Below are 26,598 nucleotides of genomic sequence, written 5' to 3' on the forward strand. Positions count from 1 at the left end.
TAAATTTATTGAAGAACCAATCTATGTGTCAATTCCTATTGTTTACAGAACAACAGTACTGCATGTATTCTTTCAGGTACAGGGTCTCAGAAAATAGAACTTCAGAATAATAATATTTGTAGTCTCATCTGTAAAAGTTTTGTAGCCTTTCTAAGCATGTTCCCTCACTCCTGTCTCCTATGTTATATCCTCCTAAAACAGGTGACTTCTTACAATGATCTCCATATCCATTCACCCACACTAGTCCGTCTTTTCAGTTCTCTGAATGAGTCTATGTCTTCACTAAGAAGTAGCACTTCTTAACAGGAGCAGTTTTGTAGAGCAAAACAGTTGGTGCTGAGGAACCAATGTGAACATTAGACGTGTTTCAGGGTTTAATTCAGACTGGCTTGCCTAGTCCTCTGACCTCAATGTCCATTAGCAATTGGAGTGTATCAACTAGGAGAGTGTCTTCCAGTTCAGCTTCATCCAAAAGAAATCCAGTTTATGCACTCTAAGATTACCCTGAAATTCAAACTGAAGCATGGTAGACAGGGACTGGCAAAGTCCCTTCAAAAACACACTCCTGATCCAAGCTAAAACACTAATGTAAATGCAAACTGAGTGCTTCTGCAGCAAAAAAGCATCAGTTTTATTTGCTTTTAGAGTGAACTGTTTTGGGGTCTTTGTTTAGCAGAGAATTTAAATATTGTTACATTGCTTCAAAGTGATCACATCAGTGGGCACATGCCAAGATGTAACTGGCATGGATGGCCTCTGATAAAAAACTTGCTTAAGATAAGAATCAGGGTTCAACGGTGATTCACTTTAACTAGTGGTTACTGGTTCACTAGCTGATGAGTGAAGAATCATTTACAGTCATTCACAAGATCCAGCATTTTAATGCTGTTACTGCTATACCAGCATTCTTAGCAACAAGTAAAGAAGAAAATAAGTTGAGTTGCTCAAAGAAAGAGTTCAGTTCTCTGCATATCAAAACCCCAGCATTTCAAAACTCCATTAAAACCAACAGATCATGGATGTATTATTTGTACACATGAATGCCTTTGGCTTTCTGTTATTCTACAAAAAAAGGCAATATAAACTAAACTTCTACAAAACTGAAACAATTTTAAGTGTTTTAATTGAGGGAGTTGTGTGTTCCAGTAGCATGTGACTTTCCAGAGATTCTTCCCACTTTAGAACGAGGACTACAACACAGACAAACTGTCCCAGCATTTCACAATATTATATTGTGTAAATATAGTAACTATGTATTTAAAATAATCATTACACCTGGTGGAGATGCTCCTAATACTGAACATTTTAGATTAGGAGTTTTCATCCAGTGTAAACGTAAACTGGGTGTGAGATGTCTCCACTCAAGTTAGTCACATATGTTTTGCTATCTTATATCATGCATAACTTAAGAAATAGTTAGCTGTATATATGTGAATTTGACTTCTAGATTGAAATATTAATGCATTGGGACATGGCTAGAGATTCTTTTGTAACTATTTATGTCTCTATGAAATATATCAGTTTTCTATATTTGAGACATCTAAATTAATTTCCATGAATGCTTTCTCTTTGAAAGCCCTTGGAAACTACATGACAATGTTTTTATAGCTATGGTTATTTCATTTGGTTGATCCTGTCAAATTAGTTGGGGATAGAGAATTCACTAATAGTTTAGGAATAGAACAGGTCATTTTGTTTTGCTATTCCTGTGTGAGTGGTTTTGCTTCCCCCTACCTTTGGCTGTTAAATAGTGATGCAATAAAGAATTGAAACCTGCTTTTAGCAATAGCGAAAAGGTACAGGAAAGGATTAAAAGTGTTGTTTACTTGCTGGCTAAGCCCCATAATGTATTCTCATAGCTGCAGGCTCTGATTCATAAAGATTCATTTGTGGCTGTGTTCAATAGCAGTGAGTCCACTCATGAAGCATGTACCTTCCTGTCTGAGTCTGGGTGTTCTTAAGATCTTATTGCTGACTAGAAATGGACACTGAGCAGACTTTAAGACAATGACAAGCTTTTAATTGATCTTAAGTAGTTTCGTAGCTATTAGACTGTATTTTGTTTAACATACTGTAAATTTAAATATTCATATTGTGCTCCATGACTGTTCTCATCTTTTAAATACAGGATACTGGCTTGTAGTGGTTGTAGTGGTTGCAGGCTGCATGGTTCACTCTACTCAAGTTTACTGCCTCTGGCCTGAAAGATGAGGATAGTATTTTCCATTTTATTCCTCTAGATGCAATGCTCAGCCAGAGGCAGAGAGCCAAAGCGGCTTTTACTAGAGGAAGTCCTTACTGCCTCTAATTTCTCATTTGCCTGCTATTACATGCATAAAAACTGAAGCCATGACTGACAAAAGGGAGACAGAAGTTAAGCTATTCTTACATTATGTCTCATGGCACAGTAATCAGAGTATCCTTAGGATCTAATCTGATATCCTGTCTTAATATCACACTACATCTCTGCAGCTCTCACTACAACCATGCAGAGTGAAAGTTATCTGAGTATACAGGCTCCACTAAGGATATGGCTGTGACTAAACCCGATCAAATTCAAGGCATTATTCTGCACATCACGGTGAAGTATGTTACTAGAAAAATGGGCATAAGTTCCTATGGCAAAGCAACACAAAAACTCTGTAAGTTAGCTGTTTATTACACTCTACTAATGCTCTTTGACCCTTAATTCTTGTTTTGAATGATTAAACCTCAAATTTGACCTATCATATCTAAATACATATATAGACATAAGTCACCATGTGGAATGTTACAGATATTGATACAGTGAAATGTAGTAAGGTTATTTATGAATGTTTGGTTGGTTTAAATGTTAGGAGTGATATCAGTGGTGGTCTAACAATCTGCTATAGATCTTCCAAATAAAAACAAAGTACATTGGACTCTGCCTTTTGACTCCTATGAAAATATCCTATGGTGTATGAAATAATCTGTGGACAGTTAACTTCTACATGTATGTCAAACATTGTTTTTTTAAATGAATCTCAATCAGATGTTTTCTTTACCTGCCTTTCAGAAAAGACGACGGCGGATTGACCGAAGCATGATTGGGGAGCCAACAAACTTTGTTCACACGGCTCATGTAGGATCAGGAGACCTATTCAGTGGAATGAACTCGGTAAGCATGAGTGGATGAAGAATATTTCATCTTTGATACAATATGGGAACATGACTATTGTGGCTGAAGCAATTAGTTGAAGGAGTGGTTCTCAACTGAGTTATAAGAGTTTCTGTAAGAAAGCTGAAAAACAATATGCTAGTGTCTTAATTCCAAGTCTTAACCACTTGTGTTCAAGATTATGGAATATCATATTAAAAATTCCTACATTTATTGACAATACAAAGTACATTTTTTATAAATTGTACAAGGTATATGTAAAGTACTTCTTAAATTTATTCCGATAACATGTATGAACTAAAATAGAGGTATATTTTAAAATATACTAGAGTATTTCAGAAAAAATATTTTTAAAGTAACTTATAATTCTGATTAGATTTCTTAATTATTTTTTTTAAATGCTGCTTATGTAAAACTCTGTAACTTTCCTTAGTTTATGGTTCACACAAATATTCCTATTGTGTGTACTTATTGAGGTTCTCACTATTTGCAATGTGAATTATTTCCAGAGCAAGCAACACTGATGTCACAAGTGGGGTTTTGTGGCTTCCTGTAGATGATAGGAACTATAAGTATATAAGTATATCTTTGAAAGTGAAAAACAGAAGCTAAGAGTGGTGGATTAGCCTTTGCCAACAGCCAAACTCCCACCTAGCCACTCACTCACTCCTCCTCCTCAGTGGGACAGGGGGAGAAAATAGGATGAGAAAGCTCGTGGGTCGACATAAAGACAGGACATCACTTACCAATTACTTTCATGGGAAAAACAGACTCAACTTGAGGAAAATTAATTTAATTTATTGCCAATTAAAATAGATTCAGATAGTGAGAAACAAAAAGACAAACATTAATACAACAAGTTTTCTCCCCGCTTTCTCAGGCTCAACTTCACTCCTCCTTGTCCTGCCCTGATGAGCTCTGTGTGAGGGGAGGGTTTACAGTCAGTACATAGAGGTTTCTCTCTGCTGTTCCTTCCTTTTCACAGAATCATAGAATGGTTTGGGTTGGAAGGGACCTTTTAAAGATCATCTAGATCAACCCCACTGCCATGGGCAGGAACATCTGTCACTAGATCAGGTTGCTTAAAGCCCTGTCCAACCTGACCTCGAACACTTCCAGTGATGGGGCATCCACAGCTTCTCTGGGCAACCCGTTCCAGTGTTTCACCACCCTCATAGTGAAGAACTTCTTCTTTACATCTAGTCTGAATCTACCCTCTTTTAGTTTAAAACCATTGCCCCTTGTCCTATCGCAACAGGCGCTACTAAAAAGTTTGTCCCCATCTTTCTTATAAGCCCCCTTTAAGTATTGAAAGGCTGCAATAAGGTGTCCCTGGAGCCTTCTCTTCTCCAGGCTGAACAACCCCAACTCTCTCAGCCTTTCCTCATAGGAGAGGTGCTCCAGCCCTCTGATCATTTTTGTGGCCCTCCTCTGGACCCGCTCTAACAGGTCCACGTCTGTCTTGTACTGGGGACCCCAGAGCTGGACGCAGTACTCCAGGTGGGCTCTCACAAGAGCGGAGTAGAGGGGGAGAATCACCTCCCTCGACCTGCTGGCCAGGCTTCTGTTTACGCGGCCCAGGATTCGATTGGCTTTCTGGGCTGTGAGAGCACATTGTCGGCTCATGTCAGCTTTTCATCCACCGGTACCCCCAAGTCCTTCTCCGCAGGGCTGCTCTCAATCCATTCATCACCCAGTCTGTACTGATATCGGGGACTGCCCCGACCCAGGCGCAGGACCTTGCCCTTGGCCTTGTGGAACTTCACGAGGATCGCACGGGCCCACTTCTCCAGCCCGTCAAGATACTTCTGGATGGTATCCCTTCCCTCTAGAGTATCAGCTGCACCACTCAGCTTGGCATCATCCGCAAACTTGCTGAGGACACTATGTCATTAATGAAGATATTAAACAGTATTGGTCCCAGTACGGACCCTTGAGGGACACCACTTGTTACTGGTTTCCATTTGGACAGTGAGCCATTGACTGTAACTCTTTGGATGCAGCCATCCAGCCAATTCTTTATCCATCTAATAGTCCATCCACCAAATCCATCTCTCTCCAATTTAGAGGCAAGAATGTTGTGGGGGACTGTGTCAAAGGCTTTACAGAAGTCCAGGTAGAGGGCCTCAGTTGCTTTTCCCTTGTCCACTGATGCAGTCACTCCATTGTAGAAGGCCACTAGAGTAGTCAGGCATGATTTGCCCTTGGTGAAGCCATGTTGGCTTTCTCAAATCACCTCCCTGTCTTCCGTATGCTTCGACATAGCTTCCAGGAGGATCTGCTCCATGATTATACCGGGCACAGAGGTGAGGCTGACTGGTCGGTCATTCCCAGGGTCCGCCTTTTTAAAAATGGGTGTGATATTCCCTTTTCTCCAGTCACCGGGGACTTTGCTTGACTGCCATGACTTTTCAAATATGATGGACAGTGGCATAGCAACTACATCTGCCAGTTCCCTCAGGACTCTGGGATGCATCTCATCAGGTCCCATGGACTTGTGTATGTTCAGGTTCCTCAGGTGGTCTTGAACCGGATTGTTTCCTATGATGGGAGGGACTTTGTTCCCCCAGTCCCTGCCTTGAGGTTCAGGGACTTGATAGATGTGGGAACAGTGATTGCCAGTGAAAAGGGAGGCAAAAAAATCATTGAGTACCTCAGCCTTCTCCATGTCAGCTGTCACTAGATCTCCTGTCTTATTTATCGGGGGGGCGTGGGGGGGGTGTGTGGGGGTGGTGTATGTTTTCTTTAGTTTGCCTTTTCTGACCAACGCACCTGTAGAAGCCCTTCTTATGATTCTTCACATTCCTTGCCAAATTCAGCTCCAACTGTGCCTTAGCTTTCCTGGTCCCATCCCTACACATCCAGGCAGCATCCCTATATTCTTCCCAGGTTGTGTGTACCTGCTTCCACTGCCTATGCATTTCCTTCTTGCACTTCAGCTCGACCAGAAGGTCCTTACTCAGCCATACTGGTCTCCTGCCTTCCTTGCCTGATCTCTTATGCATGGGAATTGAGAGCTCTTGTGCTCTAAGAAAAATGTCCTTAAAGAGCTGCCAGCTCCCTTCTGCTCCTTTATCCCCGAGGGCAGTTTCCCAGGGGGGTCCCATCCACTAGTTCTTTAAACACCTGAAAGTTTGCTCTCCTAAAATTCAGGGTCTTGACTTTAGTCTTCACCTGGCCCATATCCCTCAAGATTGTGAATTCCACCAGGGCATGATCACTGCAGCCCAGACTGACACCAGTCTTGACCTCTCCAAGTAGTTCATCTGTGTTGGTGAGCAACAGGTCCAGTAATGCTTCTCTAGTTGCGCTGTCTGTCATCTGGATTAAAAAGTTATCCTCAACACACTCCAAGAGTCTCCTTGACTGCGTACAGCTTGCTGTGCTGCTTTTCCAGCATATGTTAGCGTGGCTGAACCCAGCAGGATCAGAGCTTGCGAGCTTGATGCTTCCGGTAGTTGAAGTAAGAACACTTCGTCAACATCCTCCCCTTGATTAGGTGGCTTATAGTAGACACCAACCACGAGGTTTCCTTTGTTGGCTTGGCCCCTAATTTTCACCTATAAGCTCTCAGCCTGTTCATCGCTGTCTTTCAAAGACAGCTCTGTGCAGTCAATCCATTCTTTTACATAGCGGGCAAACCCCCCCGCCCCTTCTTCCTTGCCTGTCCCTTCTGAACAGTTTATAGCCATCGATTGCAATACTCCAGTCGTGTGAGTCATCCCACCAAGTTTCAGTGATAGCAATTAGGCCATAGCTTTCCAGCTGCACAGTGGCTTCCAACTCCTCCTGTTTGTTACCCGTGCTGCGTGCATTGGGATAGAGGCACTTCAGCTGGGCTGTTGACCATGTCACCTTTTTGGAGGATCAAGCCCCAATTCCTTTGCGGTATTTCTCAGGTGTTCCCCTGTTGGTTCCTAATGCATCAGCAGCCCCTGGCTCTTCTCTGTTGCTCAAAACTCCATCCCCTTCCCCCACTGAGTCTAGTTTAAAGCTCTGTTCTGGAATGAGTTCTCCACAGGCTGCAGTCCTTCAGGAATATCCATCTGTTCGGTGTGGGTCCTCCACAAGCTGCAGGGAGTATATCTGCTCCAGTGCCTGGAGCACCTCCTCCTTCTCTGACCTTGGTGTTCCCTCTGTTGTTTCTCACTCTTTTTGTTCCCTCCTCCTCTCTCTCCAGCGGTTTTGCCCTTTCTTAAATATGTTTTCACAGAACCATCGCCTACTTTGCTCATGGGCTCAGTTTTGGCATGCAGTGGGGCTGTTGTGGAGCCTGCTGGAACTGGCTGTATCTGGCACAAGGGAGCCCCCCACCCTGGGGGTGGGGTGGCCTCTTCTCACAGCCCCCCGGCTACCAAAACCTTGCCACATATACCCAATACACTAAGATAGACATTGAAAGTGACCTTATGAGAATAGATTTATTTTGTACTACTTCATATTTTCTGTGAAATGTCAATATATTTTTAAGGTTAGTAATACACGATCTAAGAAAAGGGTGGCATATAGATAATGATGAAAAATACTTCTTGACCTTAATAATCCCCTTTAAAGGAAAAAAATTGTTTCTCCATGGCAGATTTTAGCAAAGGGGAACACAAGAGTTCTGTCAGGGGTATTAAAATAAAGAACAGACCTGTAAAGAAAAAAAGTCAGTTTTAATGTAGGTCATTTGTAGCTTCCTAGAAACTAGTTTGATTTTTTACAGCTTACTGCAATCAGAAAAAAACTTTCGTAACTCAGTAGTCATTGGGGAAGGGCAAAGCTGGGAAATCTGACATAGCAAACAAAGTACCAGGTTTTCCCTGAAGCAACATTATGGATTGGAAGTAATTTGTACTAAAACATCTGTAAGCAAGTTAAATAGACAAGCACAGTTTCAGCTTGATAAAATTAAATTAAAGCTAATTATCTATTTAATGCAATCTATTACATTAATATTTAAAACTATGTGTAAATTGAAATAATGAAATGAGCGAATGGTGTTTTTAATAAAATTTTAAAAATGCATGGCTTTTTGCTTTTTAGATGTTTGCTGCCCTTCCCGTGAGAACCTTTCTTATTCTCACAGCTAAGCAGCCTCATGGGAGGCTTGTGTTGGTTGCCTGAAGCTTTACTCTCCCACCTCAGACTTTTTCCCCTACTTGCCCTCGCCTTTGCCTCGCATAATACCCAACTATCTCCAGATATTAGATAATCATTATTGTCTCCCTACATGGACTTTTTCTTTCATTTTAACACATGTAACTGGTTGTATCTCTTTCTCTTTTTTTCTTTTGGATAATGTGCTGCATCAATGACCATAGTGATTTTTCTGATCCCAGATAAGAAGAGACAGTATGCAAAAAATTATCCTTTTCTCTCTCTTTTTAGAAGCACGAATCTCTACTTTTTCACATTTGCCTATTTTCCTGCCTCTTCCTTGGTGACTCACTGTGGTAATATTTCATCCAGTCTCTGTGTTAATTCTTGACAGTGTAAATTCCAAGATCACAGTCTTCTCTTCATGTGTTTTTCTGCTGCTTAACTTCCTTTATAGTATGGACATTATACTACTTCGTGAACTTACTTCTGCCTTCTCTATTCTGAATACCTTAGGAAGATCTCCTGCAATTTCATTAGCTTTTTCCCATATAGATTTGGGAATAAGATCAGTATCTATTTGCTCTGCGCCTTTTTCATCAGCATTGTTCTTCATTATATATCCTCATGCTTCTGAGTACAGTAGTTTTCTGACTACTGAAATATTTTGATTTTGTTTGCCTTCTCTGTAAAGAAACTTGTTATTTTGTCAAAGGTAAAATTATACAGTAGGAACACTCTGTGCACTGTTCCCTTCTCATTCCCATCACCTTCTTTCTATTTTATCTTTGTATTCCATGGTGAAGTCTCTCACTTTTCGTTTTCTGCTTCATAATCCTCAATTTATCCTTTTATTTCATGTATTCTGTTCTTTTCTTAGTTTTTCTCATTTACTTAGTTTTCTGTTGTTTACTCTCTCAAGGACCATTTTATTTCCTGATTTTAAAGGGGAGGGAAGAAATTAATTAGCTAGATACGCAACACAATAGATTGTATGGTCTTCAATTGGTGTGATCCCTTCCAAAATTCTTGAATCCTTATCCTATCTAAATTAGACATAACACAGAAAAGAACCTTTGTTATTATGTATCATCATAGGGAAGGCAATGGTATCTTTGAAGAAAAAAAAAAAGCATTTAATTGTGCTTGTTCTTGTAGTTTAGACTGCCTAAAAAGGAGGTTGCTTCAGAAAGAGTGCCACCTTGTCAGCCCACAATTCTGTTAGACCTGCTTTTTGGTCAGTGTTTTTGACATTCATAGAATCATAGAATGTCCTGAGTTGGAAGGGACCCACAAGGATCATCAAGTCCAACTCCTGTCCCTGCATAGGACAACCCCAAAATTCACACCATATGTCTGAGGGCGTTGTCCAAATGCTTCTTGAATATTGTCAGGCTTGGTGCCGTGACTACCTCCCGGGGGAGCTTATTCCAGTGCTCCACCACCCTCTGGGTGAAGAACCTTTTCCTAATGTCCAACCTAAACCTCCCCTGGCATATCTTCCTGCTGTTCCCTCGGGTGCTATCATTGGTTGTCAGGGAGAAGAGATCAGCGCCTGCCCCTCCTCTTCCCCTTGTGAGGAAGCTGTAGACTGCGATGAGGTCTCCCCTCAGTCTCCTCCAGGCTGAACAGACCAAGTGACTTCAGCTGCTCCTCGTTCGGCTTCCCCTCTAAACCCTTCACCATCTTTGTGGCTCTCCTCTGGACGCTCTCTAGTAGCTTCGTATCCTTTTTGTACTGTGGCGCCCAAAACTGCACACAGTACTCAAGATGAGGCCGCACCAGCGCAGAGTAGAGTGGGACAATCACCTCCCTCGACCAGCTAGCAATACAGCGCTTGATGCATCCAAGGACACAGTTGGCCCTCTTGGCTGCCAGGGCACACTGTTGGCTCACGTTCAACTTGCCATCGACCAGAACCCCCAGATCCCTCTCTGCGGGGCTGCTCTCCAGCCTCTCGTTCCCCAGTCTGTAGGTACATCCAGTCTGTAGGTACATCCAGGGTTGCCCTGTCCCAGGTGCAAAATCCGGCACTTGCCCTTGTTAAACTTTATATGGTTGGTGATTGCCCAGCTCTCTAATTTGTCCAGATCTCTCTGCAGGGCCTCTCTGCCCTTGAGAGTGTCGAATGTATGTATCCTACATAAATTTTCATACAGAAGATGGCCACTGAACTACTAATGCAGTCAAGCTTACATTTGTTTGAGTTTCTTTATTTTAGGTGCAACAGCCTCCGTATTTTAGACTGATACTTCTTTACTTGCTAACATAAACACGCATATGGGGTGGCAGGTGAACCTCCTCCTTGCCTACCTTGCCTTCCCAGGTGCCTCTGTACAACAGGTATGAGACTCTGGATGTGGAAGGCCAGTCAAAGGATGATGTGGATGATGGTCCATCTACACCAGAGGTGTTGCCAAGGTCAGAAAGGCCTACCCCCCCCGTATCACGACCACCTCCATGAGGAAGAAAAGATGGGTTATAGTTGTAGGCGACTCCCTTCCGAGGGGAACAGAGGGTCCAATATGCCAGACAGACCCTCCTCTTAGGGAAGTCTGCTGCCTCCCTGGGGCCCGGGTTAAGGACATCACCAGGAAACTTCCTAGCCTGGTATGGCCCTCGGACTATTACCCATTTCTGCTCTTCCATGTGGGTGGTGATGAAGCCGCAACGCACAGTCCAAGGGCAATCAAAAGAGACTTCAGGGCCTTGGGACAGTTGGTAAGGGAATCTGGAGCACAGGTTATATCCTTCCAGTTGCAGGCAGCGACACTGGAAGAAACAGATGGACCCAGTCTATTAATACATGGCTCAGTGGCTGGTGTCACCTCCACAGTTTCAGTTTTTTTGATAATGGGATGGCCTACACGGCACCAGGCCTGCTGGCGTTGGATGGTATTCACCTTTCTCAAAGGGGGAAGAGGGTCTTTGCTCACGAGCTAGCAGGGCTCATTGACAGAGCTTTAAATTAGACTCGAAGGGGGAGGGCGATAATATCAGGCTTGCCTGTGACAAGCTGTGGGACGACACGCCAAGGTTAGAAGGATGGGTTGCTAGCGAGGGCCCTCAGCCTGTTGCTCCGAGATGTGCTGGGTACACTGGAGCACACAAAGTCTTACGGAGATGAGCCAGGGGCTCCTGAGGTAATAGGAGCCAACAGGGAAACACCAGGGAAATACCTCAAAGGAATTAAGGTGTGTTCTAAGAAGGTGACACGGTCAACAGCCCAGCTGAAGTGCCTCAACACCAATGCATGCAGCATGGACAACAAACAGGAGGAGCTGGAAGCCACCGTGCTGCTAGAAAGCTACAACCTAGTTGCCATTACTGGAACTTGGTGGGACGAATCCCATGACTGGAGTGTGGCTATCAGTGGCTACAGGCTGTTCAGAAGGGACAGTCGAGGTAGGAGGGGTGGAGGGGTTGCTCTCTATGTCAAGAAATGGATAGAGTGTGAAGAACTGTCCCTGAAGAATAGCCATGAGCAGGTTGAAAGCTTATGGGTAAGAATTAGAGACCGAGGCAAGAAAGGGAACCTTGTGGTTGGTGTCTACTACAGGCCACCCGATCAAGGGGAGCCTATTGACAAAGCCGCCTTACTCCAGCTCCAGGAGGCATTGTGCTCACAGGCTCTTGTCCTGTTGGGGGACTTCAACCACCCCGACATCTGCTGGAAAAGTAGCACGGCGAGCTATAGGCAATCTAGGAGACTCCTGGAGTGCATTGAGGATAACTTCTTAAGCCAGATAACAGACAGCCCTGCCAGAGGGGATGCTACTGGACCTGATGGTCACCAATGCAAGTGAGCTAATTGGAGACATCAAGACTGGAGGCAGCCTGGGCTGCAGTGATCATGCACTGGTGGAGTTCACAGTCCTGCAGAACAGAGCTGGCAGACCTTTAAGGATGCTTTCCATAGAGCACAAGAGCTCTCGATCCCCAGGTGCAAGAAATCAGGCAAGGAAGGGAAGAGGCCCGCATGGCTGAGCCATGACCTGTGGGTCAAACTAAAGGGCAAGAAGAGATTGCACAGGCAGTGGAAGAAGGGACAGGTATTCTGGGAAGAGTACAGGGACACTGCCCGGTTGTGTAGGGATGGGATCAGGAACGCCAAGGCTCGGCTGGAGATGAACTTGGCAAGGGATGCAAAGAATAATAAGAAGGGCTTCTAGAGGTATGTCAGCCAGAAAAGGAAGGTCAAAGAAAGTATACCTCCCCGATGAACATGACTGGCAATCTGGTAAAAACAGACGAGGAGAAGGCTGAGGTACTCAACAACTTCTTTGCCTCAGTCTTCACTGGCAACCTCTCTTCCCACACCTCTCAAGTGGATGGACCTTAAGGCAGGGACTGGGGGAGCAAAGTCCTTCCCACTGCAAGAGAAGAACAGGCTCGTGACCACCTGAGGAACCAGAACATACATAAGTCTATGGGACCTGATGAGATGCATCCCGGGGTCCTGAGGGAATCGGCTGATGTAGTTGCCAAGCCACTCTCCATGATATTTGAAAAGTCATGGCAGTCAGGTGAAGTCCCTGGGGACTGGAAAAAGGGAAACATTGCACCCATTTTTAAAAAGGGTAGGAAGTAGGACCCTGGGAACTACCGACCTGGCAGCCTCAGCTCTGTGCTTGGGGAGATCATGGAACAGATCCTCCTAGAAGCTATGCTAAGGCACATGGAGGACAGGGAGGTGATTCGGGACAGCCAGCATAGCTTCACCAAGGGCAAGTCCTGCCTGACCAACCTAGTGGCCTTCTATGATGGAGTAACTACATCAGTGGACGAGGGAAGAGCTATGGATGTCATCTATCTGGACTTCTGTAAGGCCTTTGACACGGTTGTAGCAAACACTACACATGAAGGTTATCCCCCTAGATCTCCAGCCGACCCGGGCTTTATACCCCCAGCAGTAGGTGTGTCATGTTATAAGGGGCGGAGACAAGGGAGGGTCGACCCTTAACTCTTTCCGTACAGCACGTGATCTTCCGGTCGCCAGCCCTTATCTTTACTACATTTCCCCCTCCCTTAGCTCCAGTAGTTCTGGATCTTGCTGGGGAAGCTGCGTGTAAAATAATCGATATATGGTAAGACTTATACAGACACGCATCCGTTACGTTCATAGATTTTGCCCAGTCCAGCCAGTAGTTCGTCGCGGCTCCCTCATTACTCCCCCACACCATCAGGATGCATAGGGAAATGGTAACCTGTCAAGATAAGACTCAATAGATTGATTAATGTCTATACGGTCGAATATTTCGACTGGGTACCCATTCTAGCGTCCCTTTCTCGGTTTGCACACACGCATACCCACGTCCCAAGCAACGGAGGGAATAAGGGCCCCCCATTCACGGGTTTGCAGGTCCCGTACTTGAACCAAAGGGTAAGGCCCTTCGTTCTCATCGAGCCGGAAATGTGCCTGGGTTGCAGTCTGGGTTTTATAGGTGTTCCCTCGAATGGTATGATTTAAGGTAATTAGTGCCGTCGTCAACAGACGCTGTGCCCGAAATAAGGGAGGGTCAAGGGGAGGGGGAACCCCTGTTCCTGGGCTTATCTTTTCCCCTCCCTAAGTCGGTCGAGTAACTCTTTTAATGTGCGGTGCGCGCGTTCTACAATGCTTTGGCCCGTACTGTTATAGGGAATGCCATGACTCAACTGAATATCCCAGCGCGCGCAAAAGTCCTTTGTCTTCTTGCTGACATATGCCGCTCCATTATCTGTTTTAATTTTTTGTGGGATGCCAAGTTGCGCCATACAGTCCTGCCAATGTAAAATAACTGAGAGAGCATTTTGTTTAGCATGCATAGTCGCTAAAATAACTCCACTGCAGGTATCAACTGTGACATGCAGATACTTACGTGGATTAAAGGGTTCATAAATCATAACATCAGACTGCCATATTTGGTTGGGCTGCAACCCTCGAGGGTTTACCCCTGCCTCCCAGAGGGGACCTTTGGAACACACAGGACAAGCAGCAATCACAGAGCGAGCATCTTGCAACGTAATGCCAGCGAGCCTAGCTAAACCGCGAGCTCCACAGTGGAGGAGCTCATGCAGGCGGAAAGCTCGCCTTAGGTTAGAAGTTTCTTCAACCGCCAGTACGCTCTTTGCTAAGCTGTCCGCTATTTCATTCCCAGCAGAAAGAAAACTCGGTATGGAACTATGACTATTAACATGGATAGGACAGACAGGAGCGGTTCTCATTTGCAGTGCGGTGAGCAACATTCCGGCAATCTCTGACGTTGCCCCAAGTGCCCATCGGCACTTCTTCAGTAACTTATATACATAGCAAGAGTCTGTGATTAGATCCAAGGCCTCTTCGGGCCATTGAGTGAGAGCCATCCATACCGCCTTGGCCTCAAGATACTGCACGGATTGCCCTTGATCTTGATAACTAATGTGGGTCCACTGACCATCCTCCTGCCATGTAACGACAGCTTTCCCAGTAATCGATGACGCGTCGGTAAAAACCGTGCGGCCTCCGGTGGGTTGTTCAACTATGGCACTAGCTGGCAAAAAATGGAGTACCTGGATTATCTCCCCACAGGGGTGTGGTCTTAGACCTTCAATACGACCCGTAAATTCAGCTATCGCCGCTTGCAGGAGCCCCACTTGTGGAAGTACCAACTCCCACTGTGCCAAAGAACAGGGCAATGCGATGACCTCCGGGTCCTTCCCTGTTAAGTGTTGAGTTTGCCTCCGACAGCGGAGAATAAGCTGGGATAATAATGTTGGCCAAGAAATTAAAGCCGTCTTTGGTTTGCCTTGATACAACCAAGCAAAAGGCCAGCCTTTTTCACCATTATTTTGAATTAGTAAACCATGGCCAGCGGTATCGGTCATGTAAATCAGGGCAGTGACTGGTTGTTCAGGTGTAAATCGAGCGAGACCCCAATGCTGGGCTCGCTCCATAATTGTCCTAAGAATCTCCTGATGGTTTCTTGAAAGAGTCCTTGGAGCTAGGGGGAATCTCCTCCTTTCAGGAGTTGATATAAGGTAGTCATTTCTGCCTCAGATATTGGAATAAAGTTTCTAAGCCACAATAGTTGTCCAATTAATTTTTGTGCCTCATGGAGTGTTGTCACTGTAGTCCGAATTTCAAATGATTGTGCTGTCACGCTTCGTGGCATCAGTTGAGTACCTAAATACTTTACTGCACGCCCTACCTGTGTTTTCCGAGGCTCAATGTGTAACCCATGTCGCTCCAAACTGACTATCAGCTGCACGCGTGCCTTTTCCAGTAACTCCTCTTGGTTGGACGCCAGTAACACGTCATCCATGTAATGGAAAATGATGACCGTAGGGAAATTTTCTCGAATAGGGCGTATCGCAGCAGCTACAGCAATTTGACACAAGACTGGTGAGTTTTTCATGCCCTGGGGTAACACCTTCCATTGATATCTGGCGCACGGGTGTTGATTGTTAGGCTCAGGAACAGTAAAGGCAAAGCGTACTCTATCTTCTTCATGCAAGGGAACACTAAAAAAGCAATCTCTAATATCTATAACCACTATTTGATAGTCAGGTGGAATCATGGCCGGAGAAGGGAGGCCCGCTTGTAGCGGACCCATGTCTTGTATACATGCATTAACTGCGCGTAGATCATGTAGCAGTCGCCACGCTCCCGATTTTTTCTTTATCACGAAAATGGGGGTGTTCCAGGGACTTGTAGAGGGTTCGATGTGTCCTGCGTCAAGTTCTCGTTGTACCAATTGTCGAACAGCCGCCCTCTTTTCCTCTGTCAATGGCCACTGCTCTACCCACACTGGCTTATCTGTCAACCAGGTGAGTTTTAATGGGCGGACACAGGCAGTGGCCATTATGATAAATTTGTACGCAGCACTATATTCATCTTCTGCAAGCAACATCGTCCCAAGATGACAATGGGTAACTCAGCAATGACAGGGTTACACCATGCTACCCTAGCTTGTCCAGATTCCGGATCCTTCAACATAATTTGCATTGGGTTCCTGCTTTGATGCGAGGTCTGCATGCCTCCCACGCCTTGCAGCGAACCTCTCGGTTTGAGTGGCCAATCATCTGGCCATAGATGTGATGGGATTACTGTAACATCCGCTCCTGTATCTAAAAGGGCTCTTAACACGAGGCGTGGTGTTCCCCCAACGCTGGGAGCCATGGGGTAACTATAATATCTACTTCTGGTCGTGTGGTCATGTTTAGGGTGAGTGCCACATACGGCGAGGCTCTATCCCCAGCCTCCTCTATTGCGCGCTCCCATCTCCCCAAGGCAGCTGAGTTGGATATTGCATCATTGGGACCGCAGGCGACTGTGCTGGTCCCGGGGAAGGAGAGACTCCCTGTGCCATACATTGCGCTGCTGTCGTCGGGCCTGTTGAGCTGATCACTGGGGCAGGTGGGGATGGCACGGCCCTCAGCCATCCCCTCTTCTCGTTTCCCCAGCCCGGTCTCCTTTGCTGACTCCCCGATTTGCACTGTCGAGCTCTGTGGCCTAGTCGCCCACAGCGCCAGCATCGTAGGTCTCTCTCTCCTTCCCCTGTTCCGGGGGTGTTTATTTTTGAAGGGCATTGTCGCGCCATGTGTCCTTGCCCCCCACACCTATGGCACATAAGTCGTGCGCCGCGGCAGGCCGCATGGACTGCGGCCACTACCGGTTGCATACTTTGCGCCTGTTCCTGTTCCAGCACATAACGAATCATCTGTGAAAGCGTGGTCCCTATGGGTAACTGTCTTAGCAACACTGCAGTTTGTGGGTTTGCTTGCGTACGTGCACAGTCAAGCAATATTGCCTCCTTAGCCTGCTCAGGAAGTCGAGCAACCTGGAGCGCCGCTTGCAGCCGGTCTAAAAACTTTGTGAAGGGCTCACTTAACGATTGCCGTATTTGGACCCATGGAGGCTCCCTTTTATCAAGAGCTGCGATGATGCGTATTGCTTCCTGGGCAGCTTTCGAAGATGCAGCAAAATCGCGCCCCCGCATTCGCTGAGCCTGTGCCTGAGGAGTTGCGAACTGCCCTTCACCCATCAGCTGCTCTAAAGTCACTCCTGCCATGGGATGGTTGGCCTGTTGCGCCTCAATAACAACTTGGGTGCACCGATTCCTCCACTCCTCCCTAAACAATACCATCATCGAGGGGGTCAATACGGCCCGCATCAACTGAATGATATCAAAAGGTGCAAGCGGCGTTGCAAAAACACAGTCTAATAGGACTTGGGTCTCTGGGGAATTTAATCCATGACTTTTCACCGTTGTGACCAATTCTTTCACCAACTTTGCATCTAACGGTTGCCACTCATATCCTCCACCTGGGGCTGCTCGGATAGGAAATGCTCGAATCGGAGGGGCCTGGAATCGCACTCCTTCCAAGACACAATTTTTTGCAATCATCTGCCAATCTGTCCCGTTTGCCCTCTCTTTCGGCATTCCCCCTGGCATAAGACTTTCCGCATTTGCCACCACCCCTCTCAATCGGCTGATCAATGCCTCGAGTTCCCTTGAAACCTCGTTAGTCCGTCTCGGAAGCGGGGGCGGATGAGCAACAATCGAGGATCCCTCGTCACCCCTTCACCCTCACTGCTATCAGAGCTCATGGGGTAATCGTGTACAGGCTCCCTCCACTGTGAGGGAATACCAGTTTGATTTCCCATTGCCCTAGGGATAGGGGTTCCCTCTGGTGGCTCAGGTATCACTGGCAGTGCCGGGGGAGCCCTACCACCCCCCCTCGATGTCCTGCGCTCCGCTCTCTGTGTGTCCAGCACTCGTCGATCACTGGGATACAATGGGGCGTCCTCAGGTGTTTTGCCTTCTTTTTCTCCTTCCCGCCATCTTCCTTCACGTAGTTCACGATACTGCTGGGATCCCACATCAGCCCCCGGGACCCAATCCAGCAACCTATCAGTCAGCTCCCTTTCCACACATTGTTGCAACTCGCCCCAGGGGTACTGAGGAAGTGGCAGATCCGCCGGTGCAGGAGGTGCCGAAGGTTCCGTGGGCGGCCGCTCTAAACTCCCCACTTGTATCGGGAACACCTTTCCCGACTCCTTTGTTCCCGCTGCACCATAGTCTCCCTGCACCTCCCCTTCCTCCGTTGGCTCAGCCCCCAGTAACAACGGTTCCGTCTGTGTCCCACAGGCCACTCCTTCCCAGCCAGCCTGTGTCCCCTCCGAAACTAAACTTGTTGGCTTTTCGTTCCCAGGAGATTCCTGCCCCATCAGCACACCACGTGCAGCAGGTCGGCGCCGCCTTGCCGCAAACCCCCGCTTGAGCACCCTTGTCGTTACCGACTTTAGTACCTTTATGAGTTCCGCGAGCTCCATCGCTGTTGCCTGATCACGTCGGGGTCACCACTGTGTAGCAAACACTACACATCAAGGTTATCCCCCTAGATCTCCAGCCGACCCGGGCTTTATACCCCCAGCAGTAGGTGTGTCATGTTATAAGGGGCGGAGACAAGGGAGGGTCGACCCTTAACTCTTTCCGTACAGCACGTGATCTTCCGGTCGCCAGCCCTTATCTTTACTACACACGGTCCCCCACAACATCCTTCTCTCTAAATTGGAGAGATATGGATTTGATGGATGGACTGTTTGGTGGATGGTCACATCCAGAGGGTAGTGGACAATGGCTCAATGTCCAGATGGAGATCGGTAATGAGTGTTGTCCTTCAGGGGTCCGTATTAGGACCAGTACTGTTTAATATCTTCATCATTGACATAGACAGTGGGATCAAGTGCACCCTCAGCAAGTTTGCGGATGACACCAAGCTGAGTGGTGCGGTTGACATGCCTGAGGGACAGGATGCCATCCAGAGGGACCTGGACAGGCTGGAGAGGTGGGCCCGTGTGAACCTCTTGAGGTTCAACAGGGCCAAGTGCAAGGTCCTGCGCCTGGGTCAGGACAATCCCCAGTATCAGTACAGGCTGGGGGATGAATGGATTGAGAGTAGCCCTGCGGAGAAGGACTTGGGGGTACTGGTGGATGAAAAGCTGGACATGAGCCGACAATGTGCGCTCGCAGCCCAGAAAGCCAATCGAATTCTGGGCCGCGTAAACAGAAGCGTGGCCAGCAGGTCGAGGGAGGTGATTCTCCCCCTCTACTCCGCTCTTGTGAGAGCCCACCTGGAGTACTGCGTCCAGCTCTGGGGTCCCCAGTACAAGACAGACGTGGACCTGTTAGAGCAGGTCCAGAGGAGGGCCACAAAAATGATCAGAGGGCTGGAGCACCTCTCCTATGAGGAAAGGCTGAGAGAGTTGGGGTTGTTCAGCCTGGAGAAGAGAAGGCTCCAGGGACACCTTATTGCAGCCTTTCAATACTTAAAGGGGGCTTATAAGAAAGATGGGGACAAACTTTTTAGTAGCGCCTGTTGCGATAGGACAAGGGGCAATGGTTTTAAACTAAAAGAGGGTAGATTCAGACTAGATGTAAGGAAGAAATTTTTTACAATGAGGGTGGTGAAACACTGGAACGGGTTGCCCAGAGAGGCAGTAGATGCCCTGGACACATTCAAGGCCAGGTTGGACAGGGCCTTGAGCAACCTGATCTAGTTGAAGATGTCCCTGCTCATTGCAGAGGGGGTTGGACTAGATGATCTTTAAAGGTCCCTTCCAACCCAAAATGTTCTATGATTCTATGATTCTATGTTATGTGAGACTCAGGTACCAGCGAGATTCTTTTAAACTTTAGAAGTACTCATGAAAATTTACTCTTTAGCCTTGCATTTTGTGTTGATATAATGTTCCTTTTTCAAGTGATGTAGGTAAGTTGTCAGCTAGAAGGTGACATGCCCTGGAGATGTGTCTTTCTAGCTCTGTTTCGCTAGAGGTAGGGTTCATTCAGATTAAATTAATGGAGTCATTAAGTCATTCTTCTGAATACATTTACCTGTAGAGTTTTTTCTGAAATAGATTGATTACATTCAAATGTCTTTTGTTCCAAAGGCCAAGAGAAGATGCTGTGATCATCAGCTTGGTGAAATATGAAAGTTTTTAAACCCTACCCCATGAATGGGGTGGTACACTCCCTCCACATTTCCTTACTGTGTAGTCTCTGGTGTCAGACCCACTAGAGCATTGGATCTGAACGCTTATCCATGAAGAAAAATTTGAACATAACTTTGCTTTACTGCAGCTGTATTGCTTATTTGAATAAATCACAAAAGTAGAAGATGGTTTTACATTGTGCTGTTTAAGGATATAAAAAAGCTCAGAGATCTCTTGCACGGCACTGCAATATACTGTACCATCAAAGACAAATATCCTAAAACAGGCTTCTTTCACACTGGTTTGAGAAACAATGTGCAGGAGTTTTTCTGATTCATTGTTTGTTTGTGCTTTGCTGTGGATGTCTATTTAGAAGACAGTACTTTTTTTTTGTCTTTGCAGATAGGATAAATATCATGCAAGCTACTTGAAGATATTTCTCCAACACTGTTTTAATACAGCTTTCTAGTGGTGTTTTGAGGTCTCTATGAAGGAGCATACCTGAAATAATTGCAAATAGTGCCCTGCAGACATAGGCTTCTTACTGCAAGTGCTATTTCAGAACCTGTAGCTTTAAGTACTTCGTGTTCATTGTGTACTTGTTATGTACACTCTGAGGTGTAAAGAGAAAAAGGCCAAACCTTTAAGATTGGAGCTGTCTTCCTGCAGGCACTAGGAGATTATTATTTTGACTCATGCAGCACAAGCACAAAAGAACTAGAGTCCTGTCCTTTTTATTGATAAAGACAATGAAAGCCATAGGGGGGTGGGGGGTGGAGGGTGTTTTTTATGTATTTGTTTGCATCAGCTTAAAAATGCCTTCAAATAAAATAATTTCAGAGAAGTTGATAGACTGAGTATGGTTTAAAAAATAAATGCCACACTGATTAAAGGAATAGTATAAATCAAGGAAAAGTTAAGTTCGTGCTCTTAAACAAAAAACAAACCAAAAAATCTTCCATACACCAAAAGGGCTCCTTTTTTTTTTAGAAAGCCCTATTTTAAATGTTCTGAAATTAGCCATACAGTACAGTTACTATGCAGATATTTTATAAATTGACTGTTGCATTTTTAATGTAATGGTGTTAACTTCACTCGTTTATCATACTTGACGAAGAATGTTTTCCATATAACAAGCTAAATTACAGCTTGTCAGATAGAGTGGAGCTGGATACTGATAATATTTGATTAATTTTCTTGATTAATCAAGCAGCTCAATGAAAGCCTGAATCAGCCAGTTTTCTTTGGGATAGAGGAAAAACTTCTGCATCAGCACCAGTTCTTCCATCTCTCCTGCTGAGCTGCCTGCAGAAGTGAAAATTCCAGAAAGCCTACTCTGCATATGTCCTCATGCAAAAGTAATGTAGCTTTAATGGTGAGAGAGCACTTGAAAAACAAAACAAAAAATAAAACCAAAAGCAAAAAGATGCCATAGTTCATTTCTGCCTGTAGCCTTGTTTTCTCTGACCCCCTTTCCCTTCTGTCTCCAGGTGAGCTCAATTCAGAACCAAATGCAGTCCAAGGGAGGCTATGGAGGTGGCATATCTGCAAGTGTTCAGATGCAGCTTGTAGACACTCAGGCAGGATAACCTTGGGGAAACCTTTCCAGTAAGTATTACTGTCTGCTTTTTAGGCACTGATAGAGTAGTGAGGAAGAACATCCTGCCACATATCGTAATTAGCTCCCTATAAACAGCTGCGTCCTTATGATGCACGATTTTAAAATGCATTTCTGGGTATAACATTCAATATCGTGGTGAGCATGTTGATTGTTATTATGTAATGAACAAGACATTAATAATTCAGTGCTGACTGCAAATCTGTCCTTAAGCCTGTGTTATGTCCAAGATATTATTGTAGGCAAATCTTTGCAAGTGAACTTAGTTGTATACCAAATTTCAGAAGAATTTTGTGATCTAATTAGGATACTATTTTTGCAACAGTTCCATTTAATTAAGCAAAATATGTGTAGTGTTAAATATGTTATGGTAGGAAAATCATCACTATCAAAATGTTCAAAACTCAGTTTAATGTGTGTTTTCTGTGTTACAGGTTTATGTGAGTTCCTGTATCTTCTTTCCTCTTTTGCCTTGGTGACTGCTTTGTGTTCGTGATGAGAGAAGTGATGGCTCATTGTTCACACTTTGCGATTACTCCAGTGAAAAGTTGCCGTTCTGCTCTGATGATGCCATTTATGAGATTGGTCCTACCGTGCCTTTCAGTGACATGCACATGTTGGCCTCCTACCAGTATCATGGACATAGAGTTGTTTAGGATCGGTTTTAGCTGTTTGTTAAAGCAAATTAAAGCACCAACCTTAGCTTCCATCATCAATACCTAATGCACAGCATTCTGTTACTCTTTATTTTTTAAATATTTTCTCCAATCAAGTAATTTAGAAATGAGTAAGTTTCCATTAATATTTTTAATCTCTCATCATTCATATCCATTTTTGAAAGGCCTGGGCCCTGCAAGCACAAATTATTATTTCATACAAAATCAGCAGAATAGATGACCACATGCTTTGTGGAGTTGATTTGTATGGTGGCCTGTTTGGTGCCAGAAAAAAAATAAATTGCTTACTGCAGACTGATGATACTGTTGTTAGTGAAAAATTTAGCCGTGGCATGTGTCATGCCTGTTTCTGAAAAAGGACTTGTATCTTATCTGCTTCAGAGTTAGGTCTTTATTTTAAGTTTTATCCAACTGGTCTTGAAATAATAAAGAGAAAACTTGCATTCATAAGGCATTTGTTATAAATGTTCAGTATATTTATTTTGAAAGAGCTGACCTCAAGACTGTAAACCTGTGTAGTATCTAAGTATTGTGGAAGCGCTTTAGTCTATTTAAAAAATAAAAGAATCGTGTTTGGCTGCTTCTTTCTTTTTACAATTTTTCATAATTTTAGGCTGTATGGTCATTTCCAGTAGCAGTATGTCAGACTGCCTGCAATATATTAGCTGAAAATTTTAGTAGCCCTCTCTAAGTAGTTGGCAGTTTCTGTGTACTAAATATTTAGGGGCCATGGAAGTTGCTAAGAGCAACATACTAATCTGGCAGAACAGATGCCAGTGAAAACAACATACAGGGTGACTTTTTACAAAGTCAGCAAAAAGCCTTTTGCTCAGGTTCCAAAACATGTTTCTCTTTCACATGTTGTGAAAATTGTATTTTGATATTGCACTGTTTTCGAATTATCTCTGTAAATCGTCCTTTTTTTTTTCTCCTTGTTGGTGGTTTGAAACAAGTTGATGGTTTGAAACCTGACTGAATTAAATTTTTATGTGGAAAAAACCCCATCCTAACAAATAAGGCATAATTGAGCCTAATAGTTTCCATTTTTATACATAAACACACATGTGTTTATAAATAAAGATTGCTTCATAAATGAGTCTTTATTCTCTTCCTCTGCTTTCCCTGATTTCACATTGCAATAGTTATCCAATTGATTTAAACATTTATGAACCTACCTGATCTTCTGCATGCAGCATACAAGGGCTATGGAGGTAGTTGGCCTTTCCTAAGCTGTATGCCAGTGGTAGGTGTCTATCTGGTTGAATAGTTCCAGTTAGGTTGGATAGTCTTCACTGATAAAGGTACTGATTCTTGATGACACAAGATCAGATGTTCAGTTGTCTGGGGTGCACAAACACATAGCAATGCAATGACATTTTTAGGGGTCAGCATTTCTGATGCCACTTGATCAATGAGTCTTAAATATACTACGATTACAAAATTATTTGAACTTTGTCATCAGTAACCGCAGCTTAAATTTACTTGCCAAAACTATCTTGCATTCCTCAAAATGTCTTCAGATCAATAGCCAGAAAAAAAATTGACATATTTTTATAAGACATATGTTTTTGTACGTTGTGTTCATTCTTTAATAAAGTCAGTTCAGTGCTGGCTTGTAGATATTAAAAGGAAAGTATTGACTTTGATTCAATAAATGTTTTTCTTTCAGTTGGTGGCCTACCCTTTTTCTTTTTCATTAGTTACATTTGCATTAGAAAAAAACTTGCAGCCTACAGACAAATTTGTGGTGAAAATTCTCTGAAGAATAACCTGTTAGTGTGAGAAGAAAGTATTTTCAGGCTTGAGTTTTTCATGCCACTTGACCCTTTTGTTGCCAAAGTGATTAAATCTTAATTTTATTAGCAGTTTTGTTTCATTGATTTAATATGTTTACCAGGGGCCTCTGCATGGATCTCGGAGAGGTTTCTTACTAAGAAATAAATTTGAAACCTTCCTACAGGATTTCTTCACTTTTGACTGTAACTAGTATGTGTGTTTCCTTGCTTACTCTTGATTGTGATGCAGATTATTTTACCCTGGGGATCAGTAGAAGACCAATTAAATACATCATCATAGCAATATGTACATCGAGTCTATGTACATCGAGTCCAACAACGGTTGGACTCAATGTATCTTAAGGGTCTTTTCCAGCCTTAACAATTCTATGATTCTATGATCTCCGTTAAATACACGTGCAAGGCACAGTATCATCTACTCCTGTATTTTGCTCAAATGGACTTTTTACGTTTGACACTCTCAAAGTTAATTCTTTAAGAACCAATTTATTATTTAAAACTTCATGCTAAATTGTTTTTAAGAATGGTACTGAATTATTCACCATGTGACAATCTGTTGAAGTTGCCAGTTAAGGAAAAATGCTTGTTCTAAAAGGAAAGAAAGATCAAGAGAAAACCATCAGATGAGGATCAACTAGAAGACCCTTTAATAGTTAAGGTTATAGAAGATTTTTACTGTATAAAAAGGTTTGTATTGAAAAGGAGATGTTTTAATATAACCATCTATAAAAATAATTTTTTACTTGACCTCTTAAAGGGAGTCAGGCTGTTCACACGTAGTCTTTAGCCTGTTTAGCTGTGAAGGGGAAATTCAAATTGTAACTGCTCAGCAGTGGTAATTTGTGACTGAGGAATGATTCGGCATGAAGGGCAAGAAGACTCAACTGCAAGAAGGGGTTAAACTGGCTGGAAGCAGGAATGCCTGAGACAGAACGACTTCTTGCAAGGGACTGAAGTTTCCCTGGGTGATGAGATAAGAAACAGCCTCAGCATTGTCTTGTAGCCATCCTGGAATGCAAGTGCTCAGGGCCCATCTTTGGGCAGCAGAGCTGGGCTGGGGGATGGGCCCAGGGCCGGGCTGAGGAGCCCCGTTCAACCGCTCTCGGGATTGGTGCTGGCGCAAGCGTATATAAGGAAGCTGCTTGTGACACATCTTTGCGGACTCCATGTAGAAACGCTTATTGCGGTAACACTGCCCAATGCATTGTTCATTAAATTTTTTTCTATGTTTAAGAACAAACGTGTGTTTAATTTGCCTCGAGGGGTACCATAAAAATTCCCCAATAGCTGTCTAGAGCAGTTTTACGAGCCAGTTAATCCCTTTTGTGTTTTTTTTTTTTTTAATATGAGAAGATGCTGCATTAGCAGCCAAATCTCTGAACACAGTCTTGATCCTAAGTAGCACTGCACTCTGCCACTGTATGATAAAAAAAAAAAACAAACACAAACCTCCTCAGACTCAGAAAATTAGTAGTTAAGGAAATCCATACACCTTGCCCTGTCTACATAAGGACACCATGTACAATACATACAAAAGTAGTACAAGGTAATATTTTTCAACTTCATGGGGATTCGATATGTTGATACAAAAATTCACGGATGCTTCTCCTCACAGTCCGAATCCCCCAAGGGAGAAACAGAGTATTCAGAGAGTCCCTGAAATGAAACTCAATAGCAAGGAAGTTACTATTAAGCAGGTATTCTTTATTGCAGCGCTGGGCAGCACTGGGGATTCTCCACCATAAGTGCTCCCCCGATTTGGTGGACTTTCAGAGATTATATACTATAAAATCCTACATATTCACAGGATTTCCGAGAATTCATTTACATAAACATGAGATTTCCTGGAACTCATTAACATATGCAAATGTCCAATCCGCATGCGCAGTTGTCTCCCGTGGTGGTCTTCAGGTGGTCTTTGGGGGTCTTCAGATGAAGGCTCGTAGTCTTCTTCCCTGTGTTCGCTGATTGACCTCTACTTCTGCGCAAACTCAGTCCCAGCATCAAGTAAACTGTGTCCTTCAAGGCTGTCGTCATCCTATTGTGACCTTATCTTACAACCATTCTAACTACTCTCTAAATGACAAAGGCCTTTCTTTTGTTTAGTTAAGTAACTAAGATATTTAAAATGTCCTCCTTGCCCCTAGGCTTTAATTCTCTCAGGAGGCATTTTGATGCAGTGGCTTTGTCTATCTTGGCTTTAACCCTTTCAATGTCTATCAGTGCCTTACTCTTTTTTCATGATCTCCATCTTCTGTGCAGATCGCTATTACACTACACATATTGATGTCGGTAAAGATTAACCTTGCTCATTTTACCCTAATAATACT

General features: G+C 44.1%; 1 protein-coding gene across 10 annotated transcripts in view; it reads left to right on the forward strand.

The window, feature by feature from the left end:
- LOC148054180 (CDC42 small effector protein 2-like) overlaps window positions 1-24,140 on the forward strand; it is a 92,290-nt gene extending 68,150 nt beyond the window's left edge. For 9 of the 10 annotated variants that reach the window (XM_087770789.1, XM_087770793.1, XM_087770792.1 and 6 more), the window contains 3 exons: window positions 3,038-3,139; window positions 21,668-21,785; window positions 22,230-24,140. In XM_087770789.1, the coding sequence (XP_087626915.1) occupies window positions 3,038-3,139; window positions 21,668-21,766 (201 nt within the window). In that variant the 3' untranslated portion in view covers window positions 21,767-21,785; window positions 22,230-24,140. Of the gene's footprint in view, window positions 1-2,183; window positions 2,643-3,037; window positions 3,140-21,667; window positions 21,786-22,229 lie in introns of those variants that run through there. The other variant, XM_087770797.1, reaches the window with a different exon arrangement.
- Window positions 24,141-26,598: the final 2,458 nt, after the last annotated feature.

The sequence above is a fragment of the Nipponia nippon genome, unplaced genomic scaffold (assembly GCF_047370975.1).
Source record: "Nipponia nippon isolate SJK-2023a ecotype South Korea unplaced genomic scaffold, ASM4737097v1 scaffold_33, whole genome shotgun sequence".
NCBI lineage: Eukaryota > Metazoa > Chordata > Aves > Pelecaniformes > Threskiornithidae > Nipponia > Nipponia nippon.